The sequence below is a fragment of the Pseudonaja textilis genome, chromosome Z, assembly GCF_049901715.1.
Source record: "Pseudonaja textilis isolate UNSWEBS1 chromosome Z, rPseTex1.2, whole genome shotgun sequence".
NCBI classification, from domain to species: domain Eukaryota; kingdom Metazoa; phylum Chordata; class Lepidosauria; order Squamata; family Elapidae; genus Pseudonaja; species Pseudonaja textilis.
The window spans coordinates 94,504,486-94,531,893 of NC_142008.1; the positions used below are offsets into that span (position 1 = coordinate 94,504,486).

At 38.8% G+C, this 27,408-nt stretch overlaps 1 protein-coding gene across 4 annotated transcripts in view; it reads right to left on the bottom strand.

The window, feature by feature from the left end:
* Nucleotides 1-27,408, bottom strand: part of PRR29 (proline rich 29) — a 614,550-nt gene that overhangs the window by 83,455 nt on the left and 503,687 nt on the right. For all 4 annotated transcript variants that reach the window (XM_087918467.1, XM_087918468.1, XM_087918469.1 and 1 more), the window contains exon 2: nucleotides 19,413-19,563. In XM_087918467.1, coding sequence (XP_087774593.1) covers nucleotides 19,413-19,563 — 151 coding nt within the window. The remainder of the gene's footprint in view (nucleotides 1-19,412; nucleotides 19,564-27,408) is intronic.

A 27,408-nucleotide genomic window follows, 5' to 3' on the forward strand; every position in this document is an offset into this window, starting at 1 on the left:
TATTTAAATGCTGAGAAAACAACACTCATGCCTACCAGAGAGCTACACTAGAGTAGTTTTTAAAAATGAAGTGGGAAGGTGTTCTCCTCTCTCTCTCTCTCTCTCTCTCCCTTCCCTCCCTCTCCCTATTTGCTGTTGCCTTAGTGGCAATTGTGGAAGTGATCAAAACCCACCCGAATCATTAGGACCACTAAATTTATGTATTTGTTATAAAGGCAAAATACAAGCAATCATTCCAAAGTGTTTTGCTATGGATCCCCCAACCCTCCAAAAGGCTCTATTGCTATGGCAAATATTGCAATTGCAATTCTGCACTTATTTTAAAAAATGATTCTGAAGGGTTTGGACTTCATAAAAGTTCAGCAGCTCTCTACTATAGATAAAAGTGATCCAACACTTTTCATATTCATATGGAAAGCCAAAAGAAATCAGGCTGTTTACAAAGAATAATGGGGAAATGCTGCATTTGTGTGACACATAAAGCTTTTTAAAAAATAATTTTTAAAATGTGCACATCCCCACAAGCAAAGGCAGGTGGGAGGGTAAATAGCCTCATCAAGGAGCTGGAGCTGGTTGCAGTGTAAACAGACAGCCCTCTAAGGGAGGATAAGGGCACACAATGTGAAGACATTATTTTCTTATCACCTGAATCACAATGCCCATCAGTGCCTTTAAGTTTTTAAGATCCAAAAACAATGTAAGCTTGATCAATACAGATTGAGGTGGTATGAAACTAAAATATTAAATGCACTGTAAACACACTGTAGATAATTCAACAAATTTGTGAAGCTCACCTAAATTTTAAAAAATGTATTGCTATTTTATCAAAAGCAGATATGATATCTCTGTGCTAAATATCAATTTGCAGATTGTTTTGTAGAGGGAATAACACTCAAAACAGAATTAACAAACTGCATTCTACCATTTCCTTCGGTAATAGGTGCAAATCAGACTTGACCCCAAATACAGAAAGATCAAGTAAAGGCAGGGGTGGGATTCTACCAGTTCGCACCTATTCGCTAGAACTGGTTAACATTTTAAGCAGTTCGGAAAACCGGTTGTTAGAAGAAATTACTGGCCTAATCCTGTAAGGAAGGCAGGAAGGAAGCATTCTGGTGTTGCTTACAGAAACTGCCTCGCCATTAACCCTTTTTACATTCTTGGTAGATCTAGACTTCCTGCCTCTGGAACTTCTCTGGAGTTTTTTTACCCTCCTTTGTTGGTACTTTGCTTATGTGGAGTGACCATTCAAAGTTACAATGGCACTGAAAAAAGTGACTTATAACCATTGTTCACACTTACGACTATTGCAGCATCCCCATAGTCACAAGAGGTCAGACGAGGAGATGCATGCTTCAATGTGAGTGATGTTGAGTTGGCCACGCACAGCCAGTCACAATTCCACCAAGCCATGCCCACCAACTAAGCCACGCCCACAGAACCGGTTGTTAAAAAAATTGAATCTCACCCCTGAGTAAAAGGCATGCATATGTAAAACATCTTCAGTTTATCAGATCCAATCCATTTTTAAAACCAGTGGTATTCTTAACAAGGCAGAAACATAATAGCTCCAGGCACTATGCTTTTACTATACTAAACAAGCAAAATGAATATAATTCAGTTGTATTCACCCTACATTGGGCTCTAGCATATGGTGGGAGCAGTGGAGGTGGTAGGGGCTGCATCTTGCAAAATGATCTGGGAAGAATTTGAGCTGTGGAACCTGAAGAATAACAGAGTTGGAAGGGACCTTGTAGATCATCTAGTCCAACCCCCCTGCCCAAGAAGGAGACCCTACACCACTTCTGACATATGGCAGTCCAGTCTCTTCTTGAAAGCTTCCAGTGGTGAAGCTCCCATAATGTCTGAAGGCAAGCTGTTCCATTGGTTAATTGTTCTCACTATCAGAAAATTTCTCCTTATTTCTAGGTTGAATCTCTTCTTGATTAGTTTCCATCCATTATTCCTTGTCTGACCTTCAGGTGCTTTGGAAAATATGTTGACCTCTTTCCTCTCCGTGACAGCCCTTCAAATAAAGGAACACTGCTATCATGTCTCTCCTGGTCCTGCTGTTCACTAGATTAGTGATGCCCAATTCCTGTAATCATTCTTCATATGTTTTAGCCTCCAGTCCTGCAATAATCTTTGTTGTTCTTCTTTGCATTCTTTCTAGAGTCTCAACATCTTTGTGTTGACAAACTGGACAGGTCCCTCTCAGCTGTTAGTTCAGCCACTTGTATTCGAACTATGCCCCACCTAGCTAATTAAGGCTTTGCAGGAGAGGATTTATGAATGGGTCTGGGCAGTGGTTAACTTACCCTTGATTTGTTGTTCTATTGTCTATATATGACAATAGAAAAAGGCAAGGGTTACAGTTAATAAAAAATCCTATGAGATGCAAAGAAATAATTGGGACTACCTGATTTGAAACTGTATTTTATATCCTGCTGCTTAGTCTGGATGAAAAAAATGTGTTTTTTTTCCTGACAAATAACTAGAAGAGCAAAACCTGAGGTTTGGATGACATGACTTTCTTGGGAAAAAAAAAATCATTTTATTAGAAGTGTCAAGTTGGAATATGGAGTATATATTAACTCAAAAGGTGGCTGAAAATGTATTTATAGGTTTCAGAACAAGAATCATTTTATAAAAAGAGAAAACCATCTCTCTTGGCTAATATATATAGAGCTGTTAACAGATAGAGAGCTATTATGACAAGAGCTTGGAGACTATAAGATGAAACGAAGAGTATTAGAGAGACTAACTCCTTGACCACAGAGGATTTAGTTTCTTTATCGGTTTTCATGCGCACAGTTAAGAGAAAGGTTTAAGGTAGAGAAGATGACATTTGGAACTGAATAGCACAAGGCAGAATTTGAAGCTAAATTATGTACAAATGATGATTGTGTAATTACTAAAACACATAAACTTTTGTTGAAGTTGTAACCCAAAAAGGACAAGTAAAGTAGTATATGATTAAAATGGTCTAAGAATTTTGGACATACTGAACTGAAGGCACAATGGGAAAAATGTGGTTGAAAGGATTGAAATTTATATTACACTATAATTTAAAACTTGTATAAAATGATGTCTTTGTTGATATATGATTCTAGAAAAAATATCTATATATAAAGGTAATTCAAATTTATGTAGAAAATGTAGAAAATATGAAAAGTCATTTTGTTATGCCAGGTATACTTGAAAAAAGTCAGAAAATGTTGACTCAAATAAACACAGTAATACAAGCTATTTTAAAAATTAATATTCAATTGAAAGAGCTTTTTTTGCTGGGACTAATAGATAGACAAGTAGTAATGAAATTCTGTTTTCATATATCACAATTAATGCAAGGTTATTATCAGGGGTGGGATTCTACCAGTTCACACCTATTCACTAGAACCAGTTGTTAACATTCTAAGCAGTTTGGAGAACCAGTTGTTAGAAGAAATTACTGGCCTAATCCTGTAAGGAAGGCAGGAAGTAAACATTCTGGTGTTCCTTACAGAAACTGCCTCTCCGTTAAGCCTTATTACATTCTTGGCAGAACTAGACTTCCTGTCTCAGGAACTTCTCTGGAGTATTTTTCCCCTCCTTTGCTGGTACTTTGCTTGGTGGAGTGACCATTTAAAGTTACAGTAGCACTGAAAAAGTGACTTATGACCATTTTTCACACTTACGATTGTTGCAGCATCCCCACAATCATGAGAGGCCAGGCATGGAGATGCGTGCCTCGATGTAAGTGATATTGAGTTGGCCACACCCAGCCAATAACATGACCATGTAGCCATGTCCACCCAGTCACATGACCACCAAGCCATACCCACAGAACCAGTCGTTAAAAAATTTGACTCCTGCCCCTGGTTATTATATATATGAAAATGAAAATACTCAATAGAGGAATAGCTGGAGAATGTGGCCAAATTAGCAGACAAAGCAAAATTGATTTGTTTGATTAGAGAAAGGACAACAACTGCATTTATTTGTGACTGGAAACTCCTTATGGACTTTTTGTTGGAAAAAAAAAAAATGAACTTGTATTTTATAAGTTTGATGTTTAGAAAGGGTAGATTATGGAAAGAAAACATTATGCTGTAATTATATTAGAAAGAGAGAAGGGAAAATATAATTGTACTTAAAATTGCAGAAGCCTTCATTTCTTTGTGTTTTTTGAAATTTACTAATTGGTTTTCTTTACTTTCCTTACAATAATTTCTGTCATTTTTATTCTCTTAAAATTTCTTTAGTAAAAATTATATATAACAAGGAACTATTCTTTATAATAAGGAAAAAAGTTGGAATGCTTTGCTTAAAATTGCCTTCCCAAAATCAATGTATTTCAGGGATGATAAATTACAACTTCCATGACTTTCTGTAACTTTCAATACCTAAAATGGTAAAATGAAAACCATTAAGAGAGAAGTGACTAAAAAGAACATCAGCATCAGGAAAATGATTTTAAAAACCAACCTGCACTATTCCCAGATCTACTGCCTCCAAAGGGAAATTTAAAACATTTGGTCAAATGTAAAATGAAAGATCAAGTTGATTAAGAAATAATTTACATTCTTTGGTTTGGATAAAAATTAATTACTAGATACTAGGTTATTAATTAAGTTCCAAACTAGGTTGCAAAGAGCCCACTAGTCAAAGTTACAGTATTTAAGGTAAATCTATGGAATAACTGTGGCCTAGTCTTCCTTGTCATGCCTGAAACAGCTTAAGTCCAGAGATGAAATACAGCAAATTTAGTGCATAGTAACCATATACTAAAGCACATGCTGAATGTTTTTTTTTAGGTGACTGAAGATAGCTTTTAAAAAATATCTTGTCATTCAGACAAAAAGCTTCCAGTGAGTTTAGAGATTAAAGCAAACAAAGAAAACCAAGTACATACAAAAAAAGATATCTTCCCTCGGGTTTACAACCTAAAAGACACAACATAAAAGGGAAAGGAGAATGAAGCAATTCCATGCAACAGTTCTAGTTCAATGTTACACAGAATAACTAGATGGGACAGAAACAATTCAGGAATGGAACAGCCAAAAAAGCTCATTTTTCAGTCGAGCAGATGGAATGGCTTGTTTTCCCCTCTTTTATTGCAGTCTGATGGAAAAGCTGTCACAAGATGTTAGTTGAGAGGACATTTCTATCAATGAGGTCAGTTGCAGGCAGTCATATAGGAATGGAGAGACAAGAAGAATAAAGAAAGAATGGAGTGTAGTACCAATCACCTAAAATTACTTGCATGCAAATTCTGTAATTGCAAATGTGGATTTGTCCACAACTACCTTGCTTTTTGTTTGTTGTTGAGAGATGGAGGATTTGGCTCTTCAAATCAGTTATCTATGGAAATTTTCAGTCATCAAGGTCATGGTTGTCCCAAAGATGCTTTTTCAAAAGGCAGTAGTATGCAAAAGCTAACATACTGATGGCTGAGATATAGGAATAACAACTGAATTGAAGTCCTGAAAGTGCTTTTTCAAAAGGCAACTGGACTTTGCTTTTCCTTGAAGAGGTTTCACTTCTCATCCAAGAAGCTTCTTCAGTTCAGTTCTATCAGAACTGAAGAAGCTTCTTGGATGAGAAGCCAAATGTCTTCAAGGAAAACAAAATCCAGTTGCCTTTTGAAAAAGCACTTTCGGGACTTCAATTCAGTTGTTATTCCTATATCTCAGCCATCAGTATGTTAGCTTTTGCATGTTAGTTTTCTACAGAGCCTTCTCTATTAGAACTAGGAATGTATTGTCCTGTTTTCCAAAATTTATATGGTGGATTTGAAGAAAAATTGACTATAGGAATAGTAGGAAGGACATCTGCTACTTTGAAATGTTTTTGACATGTTCAGATGGGCAAACAGAAAGTAAAATAAATGTTTAATATGATAGTCCATATTGAAAATCAAACAGCTTAGGGAGTTTTTATATTGAAACCATTTCTGTTGGGTTTGACCACTGGCAATGAAACTGTCAGCTTTGGAAACCTTATTAAACACTGCCACATAGCTTGAGAAAGTGGGAGGGGGTGATTTTAATTGAGTAGCTCTAAGTAGAAAAAATAAAATTCTTTTATTAGTTCAAGGTCATGGAGTGTGGCGCAGCAACAAAAAGGAGCTTACTTTGGGATTGGTTCATGTGATGTGATGATGAGAGAAAAGGGGATGGTTTGTAGTTTGGGACATCGGGGGAAGTCTGGGAAACTTTTAGTTTCAAAATTCCACATGTGCCAGTGCTATTCTAATAAAGGTACTTTTGAGATTATGCTTGTCTTGGAGTTACTGATTGGAATGGAGGTTCCCTGGAATGCTGACAGAAACAGCAAATAGAAAGGAAAGTTAGTATCATCTTCATATATTATTTAGAACTCTAATGACAAGAATGTGGAAACAAACAATAAGTATAATTGAGCTGCTCTGTCCAAACATCATAAGCCTGGATACTTTCCAAGTTGAGAACCATTTTCTTTGGCTCAAATTTTTTCACTTCTTTCAGAAACTTCTATGGTCAAGTCATTTCCTGAATCATCTGTAATGCAGATAATTCTCAATTTATGACAGTAATGGAGACTACCCATTTCAGTCATAAGATGGGAGGATGTTAATTAAAATTTGTTAAGTGAAAGAGCCCTCATCCTAGATCAACCCAATGCATACATTAAATAAATGTAGGGGTGAATGCAGGGGTCATTAAATGTGCATGGAGTACCTCAGAAATGCCTGCCTTGGGCCTCCCAAGGCCTCTCCACCCCGAGATATCCCCATGCTTTGATTTCTTTCCTTGGGGTCCCCACAACCATTTCTACTCCTCACAATGCTTTGCTCATCTTTTGGAGATCTTAGAACTCAGTATTGTGGATCATTCTTATTGGGCCACATGGAGCAACCATTTGCAAAATGACCTCAACAAATCAGCATTTCATCCACCTTTTGGCTTTCTGCATGGCCTCTTTAACTCAAAACAGGATAATGAGTCATAGTTTGCGCTCTGCAGTTTCTATATTTCCTCATGAAAAAAAGTTTTAAAAGGAGAAACAAGAGCAGTGAGGCAGAGAAGAGACAATGAAGGGTTGTGTTAAAAGGGCAATGCAGAGAGCTGCTTTTGTTTTGTTTGAAACCTGACCTGGAAGGCAAAACTGTTCTCCCTCCTTTGCATTGCTCTTTTAACACTTAATTCTTCAGTTCTCTGTCTCACTGCATTGCTGCTCCATGTGGCCCAGTAAAAACCACCTATAATATTGAATTATGTAGATCTCCAGGAGATAAACAAGGCATTGTGAGGGATGGAAAGCGGGGTGGGGCAAAGCAGGGCAAAGATGGGAGGGGGGAGATATGTGGGCATGCTTCAGCATCTCTGCAAAGATATGTAGACACCAGATGTTTGTAAATTTTTTATTTTTGAATCATGGTTGTATATGGCTTTTGGGAATTCTTTTGCAACTTTGATCATTAAATGATTTGTCATACCTTGAGGATTACCGGTATCAATTCTTGGAGTACCTTATATGTTTAACAAATGGAAGAATTTTCATCCAGTGGTTCTTTAAGATCAGCAAACAACTATGTTTTCCCAGCAGCATGAAAGTATTCTGGTCCCAAGATCTAAGAGAATCCTTTTTGTTTATTTTGAACCCATTCAGTTTCACTGGTCAAATAAATTCCCAATTGCTTCAGAGGTCACACCAAAACTATTGAAATAACATATCACTGAAAACATCTAGATGAAATCTCACAAAGAACATGAACTTTAAGTGAAAGGTGTTGAAGGTCATGTGACCTTTGATGTATTTTTTTTGAAAGAAGATTTTTAGCATTCACTGAAAGATTGAACATAAAATCTAAACAGAAACTGAACACTGTACCTCATTGTTAAAACTTTCTTAAACAAATGTCACTGCACTTTGATGAAATTTGCTGCTATTAAGATATATTCAATATATTAAAATAAAGAAAAACCATGTCTACTATAACATTTTTGTTCCAATAACAATCATGGATGTTGCTCATATAAACTTTTGATACTCTGTGTGCTTCTAAAGCTAACACTTCTTTAAGCACTCATATTTTCTGCAAAGCTATTGCATTAAACTCTTTTAAAGCTTTCATGGCTTTATTACCATTACATCCCTGTAAAATATATATTATGATTCTAAAAATATAACTACTGCTTTGGGGAGAATTTGGCAGCCTCCAGTTGCAATGCTAGAAAATGTTCCCATACTCCAATCAGATTTCAGTGTGGGGACTCTTTTTATAATATTTTGTAAATTCTGTAAATATACCCCAATCCTAACCTACACACAGACAAATTTTCAGAATAACAAAGTTGGAAAGGATGTTGGAGGTTCTAGTTGGTTCTAGTCTAACACTCTGCTGAAGCAGGAGACTCTATACTATTCTAGACAAATGGCTGTCCAAGCTCTTCTTAAAAACCTCCAGTGATGGAACATCCATAACTTCTGGAGGCGAATCATTCCACTAATTAATTGCTTTCACTGTCAGGAAATTTCTTTTTAGTTCTAATGTTGATAAATTTGTATCTGTTACTTCCTGCCCTGCCCTGCCCTCAGGTGTTTTAGAGAATACACCTCTGGATTTTGGTAGTAAAGACCAACTCCTAAATTGGGGATGCATAAGAAGCATGCACATACTAGGAATTCTGTATTTTTGAAAGGCCCAAGATTATATAATTTCTAAGATGATTCCAGAGGACAGCAATACTTCAAACATGAAGAATGGTTATTTATTTAGATGGGCTCCCATCAGGCTACAAGAAGGAAAGCCACCAGCATTCCTAAGGAAATTTAGGAATATTCTGGATTTTATAATCTCAGTCAATCACATATTTAGTTCAGAGTTTAAACAAATAACCAGACAAGTAAGCAAAATGCTTATTCAATCTAATAAAAACAATTACCCACTGCAGGCAATGAAATGTGGCCTTTACTCAGTTGCACCTTCAGTTCTTCCTCATCAAAGTATGATGCAAAGTGATGATTCTTTGAATTCTTCTTTAAATGTTCTTTCCAAGTACCAAAATAAAGAAGGTGGGGGGAATCCCCAATGTACATAAGGGAAGCTGAGACAGCCTCAGGTCTTAAGAAAAGACTGGTGGACTGGACCAAGCATAACATGGTAGACAGGGGTGGGATTCTACCAGTTTGCACCTATTCGCTAGAACCAGTTGTTAACATTCTAAGCAGCTCGGAGAACTGGTTGTTAGAAGAAATTACTGGCCTAATCCTGTAAGGAAGGCAAGAAGGAAACATTCTGGTGTTGCTTACAGAAACTGCCTCTCCGTTAACCCTCATTACATTCTTGGAAGGACTAGTCCTGTCTCAGGAACTTCTCAGAAGTTTTTTTTCCCCTCCTTTGCTGGTGCTTTGCTTGTGTGGAGTGACCATTCAAAGTTACAATGGCACTGAAAAAAGTGACTTATGACCATTTTTCTCACTTACAACTGTTGCAGCATTCCCACAGTCATAAGAGGCCAGGCGAGGAGATGCGTGCCTCGATGTGAGTGATATTGAGTTGGCCACACCCAGCCAATAACATGACCATCAAGCCATGTCCACCCAGTCACATGACCATCAAGCCACACCCACCAACTGTCATGCCCACAGAACTGGTTGTTAAAAAATTTGAATTCCACCCCTGATGGTAGAATGAAAATTGGCTAATGGACAAAATAAGTGTCAATAGCAGCACTTTTTCATTCAAGTGCATCAGCGATCACTTTGTGCAGCTAAAAGAAAATCTTGCCAAAGACGTAGCTCTTGCTTATTCTTAGAGCAAAAGTTTAAGAAGGTAGGCAAACTCATGCAGAGAAAGAACATTAATTATACCGTTTTATTCTGGTTACCAGAGCTTGGGTACAAACAAATGAAATATGTCTAGCCAAGGGTTAGGGCCTAGGTCATATTCCAGACATGACTGAGCATAATTTCCATCCTCCATGATTAGTGGCTGCATTGACAAGTTGCAGTTAAAGAGTTGGAGATCCCAAGGCTTAACAAGTTTGTATTGTATGCATGGTAGAAAGGCCAGATAAAGATATTGGTGTCAACTAAAAATACGTCTCCTAATAAATCAATCTTTTTTTACTCTGAGAGATGCGGCTAGAGACTTATGTTTTGAATGGGGGTGCATATTGGAGTCCTGACAGTGGGCTAATTCTAACCAGAAAGAACCACGTATAATACAGCAGGCTCATCTGTAAAAACCTAACTGAGACTGTACCCTTAGAATATTTTATAGTGGTTTTTTCACTAACATATATCAAGTAAACTTAAGGTTTTCCAGATATTGTTGAACTAGAAACTCCAGCTAACATGGCTAATAAGGAAGCATGTTCAAGCTGGAATTATGTAATACTGTAATTAGGGGATCACAAATTGATTACCTCCTACTTCTATGAATGGAGGAAGGTAGAAGGGGAATATCAGTTGGTTATTAATGGACAAGCCATGACTTTTAGATCCAGGATGTAGAATAAGTACACTGAACCTCTTTCACATCAATTGAGTAAGTGCATAAAATAGACCAAGACACTTTGTTTTCTATGGTGTCTGGGCCACTGGCAGAGAAGGAAAATGCCAATGACCTTTTCTCTCTGGAAAAACACAGCTAATTGCTTGTATTTCTCTGTTCATTAGGAAAAGGTCCAAAATGTAATGAGATGAGAGAACATTTGCATGTTCCTCTGGGTGACATTCTTGCTTTCCTTATGAAGGTCAAGGGCAGCTAGAGCTGGCTTAGAGACAAATTCTCAGGCCAACACTCTCTCCTCTAACACTTCTGAAAATTTTATTTATTCTTCTGCCTTGTAGCATTTTTAAGGACGTTACTCATCCAGCAGCACTTTTAGCATTCCCAGCAACATAAATCAAGAACCTTGTCACCTTTTTATGGCTACAACTAAATACTGCTACCTAGTAATACAGTGTCTTAAGATCATTTAAAAGAAAAGTGTCCTTCCTCTTGTAAGATTGTTGGTTCTGATCTGAGGTTGTTTTATGAAGAAGTTGAAAAGAGGGATCCAAGATCCAAGTCCTACTTTGGACAAAATAATTGCCACAAAGATTTACAAGACTAAGGACCAGTTTCTGATCACAAAGAACTATGAAAAAGTTATTCCGCAGAGAAAGATATTGGCAAAATCATAATCAGAACAGCAATAAACTACTTGACACTGTCCAAATGTTGTTAAACACTGCTGCATAAACTTCACTGGCTTCCAATTATTTTCTGGGTGAGATTCAAGATGATGGTTATCACCAATATACTCTACAGTGCTAGTTTATCTGTGGGACTGCCTCTTCCTGATTGTACTTGCTCATTCCTACCAAGTTAGATAGAATGTGGTGCACTCCATATCCTTTCCCCTAAATGTTGCTATCTACTTGGGCCTCAGAGATGTGTTTTTTCTATGGATCCCCTAACTCTTTAGAACAGTCTGTTTTCCTGAGATTTGGAGGGTCCTCACTCTTCACCAGAGCTGTGCTAAGTCTAGCAAATGTAAATATGGAATTAGTGGAATGTTGTAGCACTATGGTTGGGCTATATGGTGTTGTTGTCAGATTCATATTTGTTCTTTTTTTTACTGAATGAGAGACATAGGATTATCATGCATTACATAGGTAGCCATATACATTTTCTACGTAAATATTTTTTTGGTCAAGGTGAGATCCTTGATGCATTTTCTTTTGCCAGATTCCTTTTTCTTTACATGATATTTTCCTTGAACACAATTTAATGTTTCAAATTTCAGCATACTTTACTCATTATCTTTTAAAACCCTGAAAAAATGTATTTATGTAATTCAAATCTTAACACTAACATTACTACAGTAAAATCTGCATTTTCCATAGCATATTATTTTTTCCTATGAATCTGAGTACTTCTTTGTGTGTATCCCAAAGATGCTTTTTCAAAAGACAACTGCACTTTGTTTTTCCTTGAAGATGTTTCAGTTCTCATCCATGAAGCTTCTTCAGTTCTGGGAAGGGACTACACATCTTGTGTGTAGAGCTTTCCACTGTGCAATCTTGAAGCCTTCCCCAATTGGATTATTGGCTACTGAAAGTTTTCCATGTGTAAATCTGGAAATCATCCTTATCAAGGTCTATAATATATAAATAGACATCGCCATCTGCCTATGCTGCCTCATTGGGGCTTGGCTTATTTGTCAGAGACTAAACAGAGTGGCTTCCTCAATTGAAACTCCTTAGAAAGGGAAGGGAAAGGGCCAGAGACTTTATAGATTGTGACCTTCAAATCCACTTCTTTCCAAACAAGCTGTAGATCATCAGCAGAGACACAAATAATCAAATAATCAAACCAACCCAGATAGGAAGCTACTTCAAATCAAACCAAACCACACAAAAGTTTATGGAAGGTCAGTAACACCAGCAGCAATTCTCTAGAGATAGCAAGAACAGAACTGAGAACATTTTTTATATGCAAAATTATGATCTGGTAACAATTTCAGGTCTCATTTTTCTTTGAAAAGGAAGTAGAACCCAATAGGTTACCTATTTTCAATTACATAGTCAGTGGAGCTATAATTGCCAACTTTTCAGGTATTTTCAGTCTATTCCCTCCCCTAAAGAATAAAGACAGGATAAAAATGGAAATTCACAGGTGGAGCTTTTCCCATCCCTGCACAAACATACTGGAGAAAGGTACCTCTATCGAATTTTTGCTTTTCATCAAACAGCACAAAAGCTGTTCTACATATATAATGTTGTTGTGATTGGAAGGATCGGTCCTGTTAGGAATTTTGAATCTGATGACTGTTAGATCGTGGATTGACGTCAGAACCAGGAAACGTTAATCTGAAGGGCAAGCCAGTTAATTAGCACGTTGCCTTAATGGGTATAAAAGGACACAGCTGAGCTGGTGCCTTTTGCCAGAAACAAAATGACTATTTTGAATGAGGACGTTACTGCAAAGAGATCTCTGTTTGTTTGAATTTTGAAGGGGAGTCCTAACAGTTTTTGCCAGCCGTTATCTTGTTATTTTCCTTCAGTTTGATTTGATTGTGAAACGGCTGCTTTGTGTTTGTTCGTTTGAATTTCCAAGAGGAGACATAACATTATTGTTTCTGGCCTAAACAAACCATCTTTCAAGCAAGATGGATTTAAATCAACTGCAGCGTTTGGTAGAGCAGCAGCAACAACAAATTAATCAGCTACTGCAAAGCAATGTGACGCTTCAGAATCAGGTAACACAATTGCTGAATTATGTTTCCAGCTTACCAAGCCCTGCTGTTGTTCCCCCTGCCCCTCCTGTGAGGAAAAGCCCAGTATCCATGCCGGAGAAATTTTCTGGGCAAATGGACATGTTTTCGGCATTTCTGGGGCAGTGTCAATTATTTATGTCCTTGAGGCCTGAAAACTTTCCAAATGATCGGGCCAAGACAGGATTCATTCTTAGTCTTTTATCTGGGCAGGCTGCTAATTGGGCTACTCCCTTGTTAGTTCAAGATAGCCCGTTGTTGAATGATTTCCAGGGTTTTCTTCAACAAATGAGAGTGATGTTTGAGAACCCAATTAAGATACAAACTGTGGACAGACGGTTATGGGACATTACTCAGGGGAAACGTTCCCTGCAGGATTACGTTGCAGAATTTCGTTTGCTGTGTTTAGATTCCAACTGGAACGAACCGGCTCATATGGCTGCATTCCAGGAAGGCTTGTCTGATGCCATCAAAGATGAGCTGGTCCATGCAGAGAGGGCTTTAACTTTGGATGCATTGATAGTTCAGTGCTTACAAATTGAAGCTCGTTTACAGCAACGTGGACGCAAACGGCTCGGTATGGAACCATCTTCGTTTTCTCGTGCACAACCCACGCCACCGAGAGTTTTCCAACCCACGGTTAATGTTGAGGAGCCGATGGAGTTAGGCGCACTCCGCCCTCGCTTAATGGTGCGAGAACGTACGAGAAGGTTCCAGGAAGGTTTGTGCCTTTATTGCGGGGGTCTGGGACATTTTGTTAATTCCTGCAAACGGAGAGGGAACCGCAGACCCGTACCTGAAACCACTCTTGGCTCGTCAGGAAAAAAGGGTAGACCTGATCTCAAGGAAACCCTAGGTCGGACACATTTCACATCCCCACCTCAAATTGCTGAAGTAAATCCTGGCCCTCCTCGGCATTTACTTTTGGACACTCGAATTTTTCTACAGTCACAGAAGGAGGGAATTCCTGCTGTTGCGTTGGTGGACTCAGGGGCTACAACCAGCTTTATGGACCGAGCTTTTGCTACGCACTATGGGATCCCATTGGTTGCTGTACATCCACCCATTAAGGTGGAAACCGTGGATGGGCGTGAGCTCAAGTCTGGGCCCATTCGTTTCGCCACCCAGCCAGTGCGTATGATCATTGGGGATCATGAGGAGGCGATAGGTTTTATATCACCTCGAACCTTCATCTCCCTTTGGTGCTCGGAATGTCCTGGTTGCGTTTGCACAATCCGTTGGTGGCTTGGTCGCAGAACGGTATTTCTTTTCCAAGTCTCCAATGTGTAGACCACCTGAGACAATTGGAGCGAGCGACGCCTCCATTGGCTGTGGGAGACAGAGTGGGGTTGTCAACGAAACATTGTCAAGTTAATCATCAGACTCGGGGAAGGGCCCTGCGGTGGGGGATAGTGTTGTGATTGGAAGGATCGGTCCTGTTAGGAATTTTGAATCTGATGACTGTTAGATCGTGGATTGACGTCAGAACCAGGAAACGTTAATCTGAAGGGCAAGCCAGTTAATTAGCACGTTGCCTTAATGGGTATAAAAGGACACAGCTGAGCTGGTGCCTTTTGCCAGAAACAAAATGACTATTTTGAATGAGGACGTTACTGCAAAGAGATCTCTGTTTGTTTGAATTTTGAAGGGGAGTCCTAACAGTTTTTGCCAGCCGTTATCTTGTTATTTTCCTTCAGTTTGATTTGATTGTGAAACGGCTGCTTTGTGTTTGTTCGTTTGAATTTCCAAGAGGAGACATAACATAATGTAATTCTTTATAGACTGTGACATTGTATTATTTGTGTTGCACAAGCCACGTATTCAAAAAATTATGAATACCAACTAGAATTTTCCCATACTGATACATTATATGCATTGACAGTTGCTGTTCAATATGCATGGACAGAAGGAATGAGGGAATGAAGATTTATTATGGTATGTTCTTTGGAGTTTGCTAAACATATCATTGGTCAAGTAGGCTGAAAATATTGGGATTTGTAGTTCTATAATCTTAGAGGGGTTAAAGTTTTCCGAACTGTAATGCAGACTTTTTGCCAAATACTGATATCCGTGACAAAAACAAATAGCCATATAGCAAGCTGATACATTTCTCCCCTTTGGGGAAGGATAGAAACAGAAATTATAATACTCCCAAACTTTAAATAGTCCCTTCCTTTGATAACAATATCAAAAGAGATATATTGGCAAACTGAAAAATCCAGAGTCTTATACATTATCATCTTCCTTGTATTTTCAAGAGATTCAAATCTTGTTTTGTCCATAAGTCAACACCTAAAATCTCAGGGAGAGGGGGGAAAGAGAAAAAAAAAGGCATCGATTGTCATGACATATTTTGATGCTGGTATTTGGATCTCCTCAATTCTGTACCAAAGTATATGTTGTTATGGCAACCAACACTGCTGAATACTTTTATCAATATATGCATGCGTACATGTAAGTACATGTGTTGCATGCATATACTGTATGTGTATAAGATGATCAATTATGCATCATTTGTAAGTTTGGAGAGAATGCTTACCTCTGTAAAAAGATAAAAAATCCAGTTTGGAATACCTTCACCTAATGGAATTTTTGATGAGCCAGACGTAGGGCACAAAGGATGGCTTTCAGAGTTATAGACCTAGATTAGACTGTTCAGAAAGCAGTTTCTAATGGTAGAGAGTAGAAGACAGCACTTAAAAAAAAACAAAGCACTTAGAAAGAAAGAGAAAACCTCTAATGGTCTTCTTTGCAAACAAGCTGTTCAGACTGAAACAGCACAACAATTCTAGAGTCATGAACAGATAAGGAACTGATTCCAGGGATCATTATATTCCCAGGCCTGGGAGACTTCATATTTCACATTAAATTTCTTACTCCTTGTAAGAATACGCAGATGTTTTGGAGTTGCACAGAGCACATTGCTTGAGAGATGGAACTCCTGATTTTAGTCCAGTCTACAGTAGCTAGAAAGAAGAAACTCATGGCTGCCTTATAATGCAAAGCAAAGGCAGAATAATTGATAGGATTTAGAAGTTCTTATCATCAGCTACCAGTATTGCCAGCCTAAATTGCTTTTGGAATCCTGTTGGGGAAATATTCCACCCTGGTTAATTTTTCCATAGCACAAGGACAATTTAAAGATATTGAAGATCAGTAACTGGGCCTTCTGATTGTTTACACTGTTTTTAAAATAATTTATCTAATATATTTTTGTAGCATAACACATAACTCAAAAGGAGAGAGGGCAGAGTTACATCTGGGAAACAGGATGAAAAAGAATTAAATTGCTTTTCCCTATAATGCGAGTCCCAACTCACCACACATATACTCCCTTAACAGCTTTTAAATAAAATTAAAGAAGTGGAAGATCTGATCAAGTACTTTCAACATCTCGTCTATTCCTAATATTTTCAATTCCTGTGGTGACAAGTTGGTGTCATCAGAAGAATAAGCACAGATAGGAAAGATATGAAATTAAATTCCAGCTCAAAGTCATTGGCAACTTGGTCAAATAACAGCCAATTTCTAATCTATTTCTCTTGCATGTGTTTTCCAAGAAAGGGCAAGACAAAACATTAACAAATAAGACAATTACTACTATGTCTTCTATCCACACACTCATTTTTAGGTTCTCCAAAAATACTCCTTTAAGCTTGACTTTTTGCATATGTTTAGGAATCAGTTCTTCTTTGTATATGACATTCTCCTCTTGGGTAAGAAAATGCTTGGGTTTAGAATCATATAGAATATAGAATATAGAATATATATAATATATTCATATAGAATCCATGCAACAAATCAGTAATTGAAGTATTAAAAAACACTACCAACAACCAATATATAACCATGGTAGAGGTTCTACTGCATTGTCAAATCTCCAGAGGTAAAACCACATCTTTCAGGCCTTATGAAAAGCTGGCAGTTTTGGGCAATCTAATCTTTGGAAGGATGAATTTTCCAGTGGACATTCCCTAACAGAAAGCACTCAGAGCACGTGTCTTCCATCAGACCTAATAAGAGGTTTAATTGGGAGAGTAGTTCCTGAAAAAATGTGCTACCATGACATGAAGGGTTTTATAGATCATCAGCACCTTGAATTAAAACCAGAAGCATATTGGTAATCAGTGAAGCTCACAGAGCAGGGGTATAATGTGTACTGACTGAAAAATTCACAGAACAGTCCACATAGCTGTCTTCTGCACCACAAGGATAAAATCATCTCTGTACACTGCTGTTATTCTTGTGCTGCTAATATTAAAACCTGATTGCTCCTCCGGCAGAGCAGAGAGATATCTTAAAGAAAGCACCTGTCCACCATCACTTTCAAATGCTAACTACTACCTTTACTGAAGAAAGAGTCAATATATGCCTAATATATATGAAACTATTTTGGATTTCTGCTTTGAGGTCTAAATTCTATTGATGATAATGTGTAAAATGACAGTGTTGCATTTAAAATGGGAAGAACCGGATTCAAATTCTTGTTCCTCTTAAACAATGTCGGATAATTGTAAATCATTCAAAGAAAAAAAATAGAATAAATAATAGCACAGAGTAAACCATATCTATTTTTGCTTACAGGTGGTACTCAACTTATAACCATTCATTTAGCAACCATTTGAAGTTAGAACAGCACTGTAAAAAGTGACTTATGACCAATAATTGTGATTATGACAATTGTAGTATCCCCACATGTGATCAAAATTTTAGCACTTGGCAATCAGGATGTATTTGTATTGGTTGCATCATACTGGGGTCGTGTGATCATCATTTGCTACCTTTCCAACCGGCTTTTGTCAAGAAAAATCAGTGGGAAAACTGGACTTATTTAATAACTTCATGATTTACTTAACTGCAGTGATTCATTTAATAACCATGGCAAAAAAATCAGGAGTAACTCACTGAACAACTGTCACTTAGCAACAGAAATTCTGATCCCAATTGTGGTCATAAGTTGAACATTTCCTATATATAAGATGTTATCAAACTCCCACCATGGTAATAATTAGGAATAAGAAAATTTTCTCAAGTTTGTTTGTTTTTATATTCTATATTTTCTTACCATCAAGGTTATTCTAGTCTATTTTCAGATCGGCTGATGATAAAAAAATAGCAATAAAAATTATTTAATGAAATGCTGTGTTGTCCTTTTTCAGAAACGCATGCACATTTATGTAACCTTTTCCATGAATGTTTTATTCAGAGAACTGCAGTGAAATAACTAACTGCATTTCAATTTGGCTATCAATTTTCTAATAGGAGAAAGGATCTAACATTTAAATCAGGATTGTATCAGTTCCCCACTATTTATTTATACCTTCCAAACATGTGGAATATATTTAGGACCCAATTGTGATAAATTCAAATGGGCTCTAGGTTTGGTTGTGAGAGGAGTATGTTGTTGAATATGAAATGCTGGAGATACACAAGGAGCATTTGTCTCTGATATGTTTTGTTTCAGAATTTTCCAGATATGTGTGATAGTCATAGCTGGGAACAGGACAAACTGACTTTACATGTCCTTGCTGTAATTTTAATAGCATAAAAATGGGAGGCACTCTGAGCTGGTAATAGTATCAGTCTGATCTTGTCTAATTTGGAGATTATGTAGGGTATGGCCTGATTAACACTTAGGTGATAAGATTATCAGGGAATATCATGGCTATAGGTGAACTGGAAATATTTTGAAAGAAGATACTGGTGAATCATGTCTGTACCATTTGCAAAAAAAAAACCTTTATTGAGAACAGGTTTAGTATAGTGGTTAAGAGAATGGCCTGGTAGACTATGCATATTAGTCTTACTTACTGTAGGCATGAAAACTGGCTGAGTGACTTTGGGCCAGTCATTCTCTCTCAGCTCAGCACAACTCATAGGGTTCTTGTTATGGAGAAAATAGGAGAAGGAGGTAGTATTTATGTATGTTCATCACCTTGAGTTATTTATTAAGGAATACAGATGGGATAAAGAAATCCTACATGGATTAAATAAATCACAAGAGGCAAATTTGACTTAAAAGAAATTCCAACATTTGCTGGAATCTGGGAAGTATAGGAACTGCAATTCCATTATACTGGACTATGTTGATACAACTTCTTATTTTTAATTCTGAAGATCAGCAAGTATGAATGAAGAATACGGCAACAGATAAACAGAACAAATATTTTTTTCTCTCACCTGTTTCTCCCCATATTGGCAAGTACTCATCTTGCTGAATGTCCAGCATTATCTCCAATCCATTGCCTGTCCCACCCTTGAATGTGGTCAACAGTGGATGCCCCTCTTCTCCTGAGTTAAACATGTAGCATTTCCCATATTTCGTAAACACCTAGGAAAAAAAGGGAGAAAAAGGACACTCAAAAATCTTACCTCATAAGCATTCTTAGGGTCTGTGAACTTGACTTCAGAAAGTCTAAGTAATATAATACTTTATTTAACACTATTTAATGGAATTTTAAGGACATAACTCTGGGTGGCTTCAACTTAAAAAAGCACAAACAATTTAAAAAGAGAGAGAGAGAAACTGATAGTATACACCCAGAAGGCAAATTTTCTGTAACAAGCAAAACAGAGACTCAACTACCACCTTGCCTGGGAGATCAGCCAAGTTTTCAGTGACTTTCTGAATAACACCAGGGAGGGAATCATACAGATTCCTGTGGGGATCCTACTCTCTCATTGAATCATCTTTCAAAGCCTAATTAACTGATTTGAAACTTTTATATAAAATATTCTCTGCAGTTCAAGCATATGGATATACATTAACTATGAACACTAAGAGTGATATTATTTGATTGCTTATTTTTAAATTATAGCTTGCTTAAACCAGCTCCTAATTTTAAAAAAGCCAAATTAATACATGGATAAATGATATATTTTAAAACTGTAAGTAGTGTAATTAATGCTATTACATATGTGATCATTAAGCAGTAGATAAAATGTAGATAACGGAACAGTATAGAATGTTGTATCAGTAGCAATGTAGTAGATAAAACAGCAAATAAATAAATTGTGAAATATTTTTACATTCATCTCACAATCCCAAACTAACAATCTAAAGTTCCTAAAAGAGACAGCTTCACAAACATCTTGTTCTGCATCAGCATAGAGAATGCTATTTCTTGTAGATATCAGCATCTTGGAAGAAAAATAAGAATATACAATACTCAATTGCATTATATACCTATGCACTAGGAAGTCTTTCAGCAAATTTATGCATTATAACTTCCACATCTTTATAGTTTACAAAAAAATTAAAGACAGCCAAAAGATATGGAATATTGTAATATTAAAAATGTTACTATAAACATACGTAACTTAAGTTCAATATTCAAGAAAAAAGCTACTAGTAACAAATAATAAAATGCAAAAAATAGTAAAACTACTTTATATCCTGGATTGAAAGTTCTTATGTCAACCTGCCTACTGTCATATGACTGCATTTTGGGCACTCAACAACCAACCCACATTTATGACTATTTGCACCATCCATGTCATACTGACTGCAATTTACATTTTTTCCGGAATCAGCATTTATTTTCAAATAAAGTGTCACTGCAAAAAAAGTTCATAAAATCAGGTCTGGTTATGTGTTTTCACCCTTTATGACTGTCACAGCTTGTGACCAAAATTGTGGCTCAATTAGGATCCTAAATTGAGAACTACCTGTTCTCGTAAAGGTAAATTCATAAGATTACTCTGTGTTACCTCTTTATGCCTCATCACTCAGCTCTCCCATTCAAAAGCTTTCAGCTAGACTAGTTTTAATCAGCTGTCTCTTGTAAAGCACATCCTACTTGTGAATACCTTTAAGTTCACTTTGAGTTATGATATGGTCAGTGTTGCATTCTATTATAGCATACATGGATTAAGTGAAAAATAAGTGATCTCTTACACCAGGGGTGGGCAATTAATTTCTGTCGGGGGCCACGTGGAAAATCAGATCTGTGTTCGAGGGCTGAACCAATTTTACTAAAGGCCATTATAAAGGGCCCATTATAAAATGCAGCAAATTATATATAAGAATATTAATATTTTATATATATATATATATATATATATATATATATATATATATATATATATATATATATATATATATAAAAATAATATTCTTATATATAATTTGCTGCATTTTATAATGGGCCCTTTATAATATAGCTATATATATTATATATATATAATGTATATATATATTATATAAAGAGAAAAAATAACACCGCGGCTGCTCCTGCTACTACTTTCCACGCTTTCCAAACGCGAGTCCCAGGAGACAACAAACAGCAAACCCGCGCTCAGGGGCATCCAAGCCCACCTAAAGCTAGGCCGCTGCTGGTGGAGCCTTGCCCTGCCTTGGTGCCCCGTTTCCCGGCTCGGCGGTCCTGCTCGGGCAGCACTTTAAAAGCCCTCCTCCTTGCGTACGCGCCCGAGGACCCGCTCACCACGACGGCGGCTCCCAGCACCCGAGAAACTTCCCAGCAACTTGTGGCTTGCTTTTTCCTCTCGGGTGCTCGCACCTAGCCCCGAGCTGCGTGGCAGAGGGGAAGCCCGGAGCGCCACCGGGTCGCCTCCTCCAAGCAGCCAGCCCGCCCGCCGGGCAGAACCCTTCCCGCTCCTCGGCGGGAAGATGCTTCTACCTGCAAACTTTGCCTGTGCAAACTTAAGCCTGGAAGCCCCGGAAACCCAAGCAACTTCCCGGCAACTTTCGGCTTCCTTTCAACTCGCGGGCGCTCACGCCTGGCCCCGAGCCGCACGGCGGGGGGAAACCCGGAGCGCCGCCGGGTCACCGCCTCCAAGCAGCCCGCCCGCCCGCTGGGCAGAACCCTTCCCACTCCTCGGCGGGAAGACGCTCCCACCTGCAAACTTTGCCTGTGCAAAGTTTAAGCCTGGAAGCCCCGAGAACCCAAGCAACTTCCCGGCAACTTTCGGCTTCCTTTCAACTTGCAGGTGCTCGTGCCTGGCCCAGGCTGCTTGAAGGAGGCGACCCGACAGCACTCCGGGCTTCCCTCCGCTGCACGGCTCGGGGCCAGGCGCGAGCACCTGCGAGTTGAAAGGAAGCCAAAGTTGCCGGGAAGTTGCTCGGGTTTCTGGGGCTTCCAGGCTTAAACTTTGGACAGGCAAAGTTTGCAGGCGGGAGCGTCTTCCCACTGAGGAGCGGGAAGGGTTCTGCCCGGAGGGTGGGCAGGCTGCTTGGAGGAGGCGACCCGACGCCGCTCCGGGTTTCCCCTCTGTGCGTGGCTCGGGGCCAGGCGTGAGCGCCTGCGAGGAAAAAGGACACTGCAAGTTGCTGGGAGCCGCCGTCGTGGTGAGCAGCTCGTCGGGTACATACGCGAGGAGGAGGGCTTTTAAAGTGCCGCCTGAGCAGGACCACCGAGCCGGGAAACGGGGCACCAAGGCAGGGCAAGGCTCCACCAGCAGCAGCCTAGCTTTAGGTGGCTCCAAGAAGCCCGCTCCAAGCAGCCCGACCGCTCCAAGCAGCCCACCTGCCCGCCGGGCGGAACCCTTCCCGCTCCTCGGCAGGAAGACGCTCCTGCCTGCAAACTTTGCCTTTGCAAAGTTTAAGCCTGAAAGCCCAGAAAAAAAAGGCGGATCGGCGGGGACTCACCTTCGGAGAGGTCGCACTCGAACGTGATTTCGAACTCCCAGCCGAGGCCTTTGCAAAGTTCTTCTTTTCTTTCCTACCCCGAGAGCGCTCCGCACTGTTTTGCAGCTTTGGGGGCCACGCGGCGCAGGGCAATACGCCACGCCCACTGATTTTTTTTCAGGGGCGGGCCGGATTGGACTGACCAACGGGCCGGATGCGGCCCACGGGCCGTAGTTTGCCCACCCCCGTCTTACACATTGCTTAAATCTGCATGTTCCATTGAGATTTTTACAAGTTATATAGTTTCTGGGGCCTTTGATTAAGTCCAGTCAATTCACTGCATCACTATTTTACACTATTTAAATACTTTATCACAGAAGCAAGCTTTCCCGACTCATAATCCTTAGGTTGTGAATCTGTTGGACTTCACTTCCCATAATCCAAAGACAATACTGTTTATCTGACCAGACTTTATAGGAAGTGAGCAGAGGTGGGATTCAAATTTTTTAACAACTGGTTTTGTGGGTGTGGTTTAGTTAGTGGGCATGGCTTGGTGGTCATGTTACTGGCTGGGCATGGCCAACTCAACATCACTCACATCGAGGTATGCATCTCCTCGCCTGGCCTCTCTGTGACTGTGGGCATACTATAACAGTCGTAGGTATGAAAAACAGTCATAAATCACTTTTTACAATGGTCATTCAACACAAGCAAAGTACCAGCAAAGGAGGGGGAAAAAAAACTCCAGAGAAGTTCCAGAGACAGGAAGTCTAGTCCTGCCAAAAATGTAATAAGGGTTAACGGAGATGCAGTTTCTATAAGCAACACCAGAATGTTTCCTTCCTGCCTTCCTTACAGGATTAGGCCAGTAATTTCTTCTAACAACCGGTTCTCCGAACTGCTTAGAATGTTAACAACCGGTTCTAGCGAATAGGTGTGAACTGGTAGAATCCCACCCCTGGAAGTGAGGCCCAAGATACCTGGAGGATCAGGTTCAAGAAAACCTAATATAATAAAAATACCGAACTCCTTTTTGTAGATCTTTCAAGATTCAATATTACATACAAATGAAAACAAAGCTGGTAAAAAACCAAGATGATCATTTGCTCCTGGTTAGATGTGGAATTTTGTTTTTCTGATACCAAGGCAAATTGCATGATAATGGGCATAGATGCCATCAAAATTTGAGATGAAAGAAACACAGCTTCACATAAAACATCTGGAAAGCAAAGAAGTCAACCAAAACAGCAGGCCTCTCCAGAAAAGGAAGGAGCAGAGAAACTCTAGAAGCCTTCACCACTTTGACCAGAACCTCCTATCATCTGAAGTACATGGCTGTGCACATGCTTATAAGCAATGGCATGGGGTGGAGTTAAAAATGCTTAAGGCACAGTAATTTTGATTTTTAAGTACCACTGTGTTTTTAATTTGACTTTCAACTTGTTAACCTTTCTTAGGAGAATCACCAACCACATTTATATTACTGGCTATTGTTTTACAATGAACTTTTTAATATTTCCACATTAGACAAAATTTTTAAATTTCTTCATTAAAATTTGCCAGTGTTAGAAACATCAATAAAATTTGCTTTAAAGTATAATGTATACTTTTTATTTTATTTTATTTTTAATGCAGCTGAAGTGGGCCAAATCTAATTTCTATGGACTCCTATTAATATGACCAACTAAAACAAATATTAGCTAGCCACCAACATTAACCACCAGTGGTTTGATTTCTCTTAGAAATGGACACATTTGTTCCATTATTTCTTAGTATCTATTCAATCTACAAAATCCTTTCTATCTCAACTCCTAGAACTCTTATAAAGCTATCACAGAGGCTCCGGCTATAAAATAGAATATTTTCTCACTATAAATATGTATGAATGTTGGTCATGTTAGTTAATGCTACAGTGTTGGTCATACTGCTTAAGGCTAGTGCTATATGCTAGTATTTTGGTCCTACTAGTTAAAGTTAGTTATGCTCCTTGCACAGAGCATGTGCAACTTTTCATGCATATATTAAAATCTGATTGAAGCTACACTATGCAGAAAGAACCTGATAATAGTGGATCCACAAGTCTTATAATATTAAAACTCTAAATCATTCAGAGAAGCTGAATCTGGATTAAAGTCAGGAAATACTATTAAGAAATGGAATTCACTACCATAAGAGAACTCAAAGTAAGAATAGTCAGACACTATATAAGCTTATCAATGGAGTCCCAAGCATGATAGCTAAAATAAGGTTTTAAGTAGAGAAGAAATACACCTCTATTGTATACCCAATATAAGCAAATGAAGTTTGACCTTGATCCATGTTTGAAAGCAACCCAAGGTTTCTGTCTGACACTTGCTCGATATTGGAAATAGAAACGTCAGAATTTCATTTAATCCAGAGACATGTTTTGTATGATAAACATGCAAGCAAAATTAGGGCTAAGGTCATACTTTCTTGTGTGGAAGTATGAACAGATTTCCAGAGGGATTGCAGACTACAGGAACCAGGAGCACTACTCAAGTGACCCTGAGGACACAGATAAACCTCCAAGTGCTTCAACAACCCTCTAAAAGGATGCAAACGACCAGCTGTCTGTAAGGAATATAAATCCTTCCATTCCCCATTATTCTGTCAGAGCTGAAGAAGCTTCTTGGATGAGAAGCAAATCGTCTTCAAAGAACAAACAAGAAAGTCCAGTTGCCTCCTAAAAAAACACCTTTGGGATAACCATGACCTGGATGACTGGGAATCTGTGATCACCCAGGGAGTGGCATGAAGGCAACACAGCTGAAGAATAGGTATGGATCCCTTTATTTGCTCCAACTTTGTCCCCAATGTCCCATTTACTCTCTGGCCTGGAGAAAAGCTCTCCAATGAACCTATTACAGCCTCTGGCTGCAGATACTCCAGTCCAAATGCTGTAAGAAGAATGACTGCAATCAATCACTCCAGCAGGCAAGATAATGAGTCCAATAATTCCAATAAGGCAAGATAAGCACACAGAAGCATGGCAATAATTCACACAGACAAAAGGAATGCCAGGCATGCAGGCTAAAATTCACAACACCAGGTGAATTCAGTGTTTGTTCCTGACAAACATCCCTTCCAACTGCCTCTCCTTTAACCTCCATTCCCAGGTGTGCCTTGTGAAGGGAATTGGGGCCCTTTCCTTCCTTGAAAGCCACGTAACCCACATTGCTCTCTTCTAAATTCTTCCCTGAATGCCCTACGATGAGGAGAGGGTGGGCTTTGATTTTCATTTGAACCCCCTCTCCGTTGTTCTACCTCTCCCCTGCTCTGCCCAGCCTGACTTTGCCCTTCCCCAGTTTCCTCCACAGCCAATGGAGCCACTCTCCCACTCTCTGTCAGCTGTTCGTCTTCCCCCTCAGATTCAGACTGCGACGGGGGGCATGACAGAATCTCTACAGACTGTCATATTTTCTTATATGGCTAGTCCTTGACATATAATTATTTAGTAATTGTTCAAAGGCACTGAAAAAAGTGACTTATGACTGTTTTTCATATTTATGACCATTGCAGCATCAACTCCAGTCAGGTGATCAAAATTCAGACATTGAATTTGACTCATACTTATGACTGTTGCAGAGTTCCAGGCTCATGTCAGCACCTTTTACAATCTCCTGAAAAGCAAAGCCAATGGGGAAGCCAGAGCCACTTAATAACAGTATTACTAACTTAACAACTTCAGTGTTTCACTTATGGTGGCAAGAAAGGCCATAAAATGGGGCAAAGATCATTTAGCGCAATTTTGGGCTCAAATGATTTGCCTAGCAACAGAAATTTTGGGCTCAATTCTCATCATAAGTTGAGGACTACCTGTATTCTATTGTTCACATCCATATCAGTATCACATAATTGAGATATTGGTGATTAGGCAGAATTTCCTATACTGGAAGAGAATGTAACTATTATTGTACAGTGGCTTGAGCTCCTTCTACTCTTCCTTTTCCTATTATTCTTCATTCTAGGCAATTAGTACTTTGGGGAAATAGCCATGATTAACAATAGTTTCTTTAATTTTATAGCTCAACTACAGTATGTCATAGTTATTCAAAGCCTGACCACTATCACTTTTTTCTTCGTATTGCCTGAATATTAGCGAAATACCCTATCAAGCAACACTAAATTGTGCTGATTGTTGGGCAGATGATTTAACGTACCTCTAAAGACAGCCTAAAGCTATTACCAGTGAAACACAGCCTTCTGCTCGTTTGTGGTTATGGTTATGGCAAATAACAGTCTAAATCAAAATAAGGAATCTTTGTTTTCCAGATACTGCTATTTATGGCATCTCAACTGAGAAGAGGAGGGGTGCTAAACTACTTTTATGACTGTCTTATGCTTGTTTTCATTTTGGCTTTTCTGCTCAGATGGAGAAACCAACTTCAATTTTACCTTAAAATCTCAGATCCTCCCCCATGTTCTTCTCACATAAATTCAGGTATGCTCCTATAGCTTGTGTTTCCTCTCTAAGGAGGGAAGTATAGTCTGCATGCTTTTCTTAACAAGTCCCAAACCCAGAAAAAGCCTTAGCACTAAAATAGGCTTTGAGATCAGTATAAAATTAAG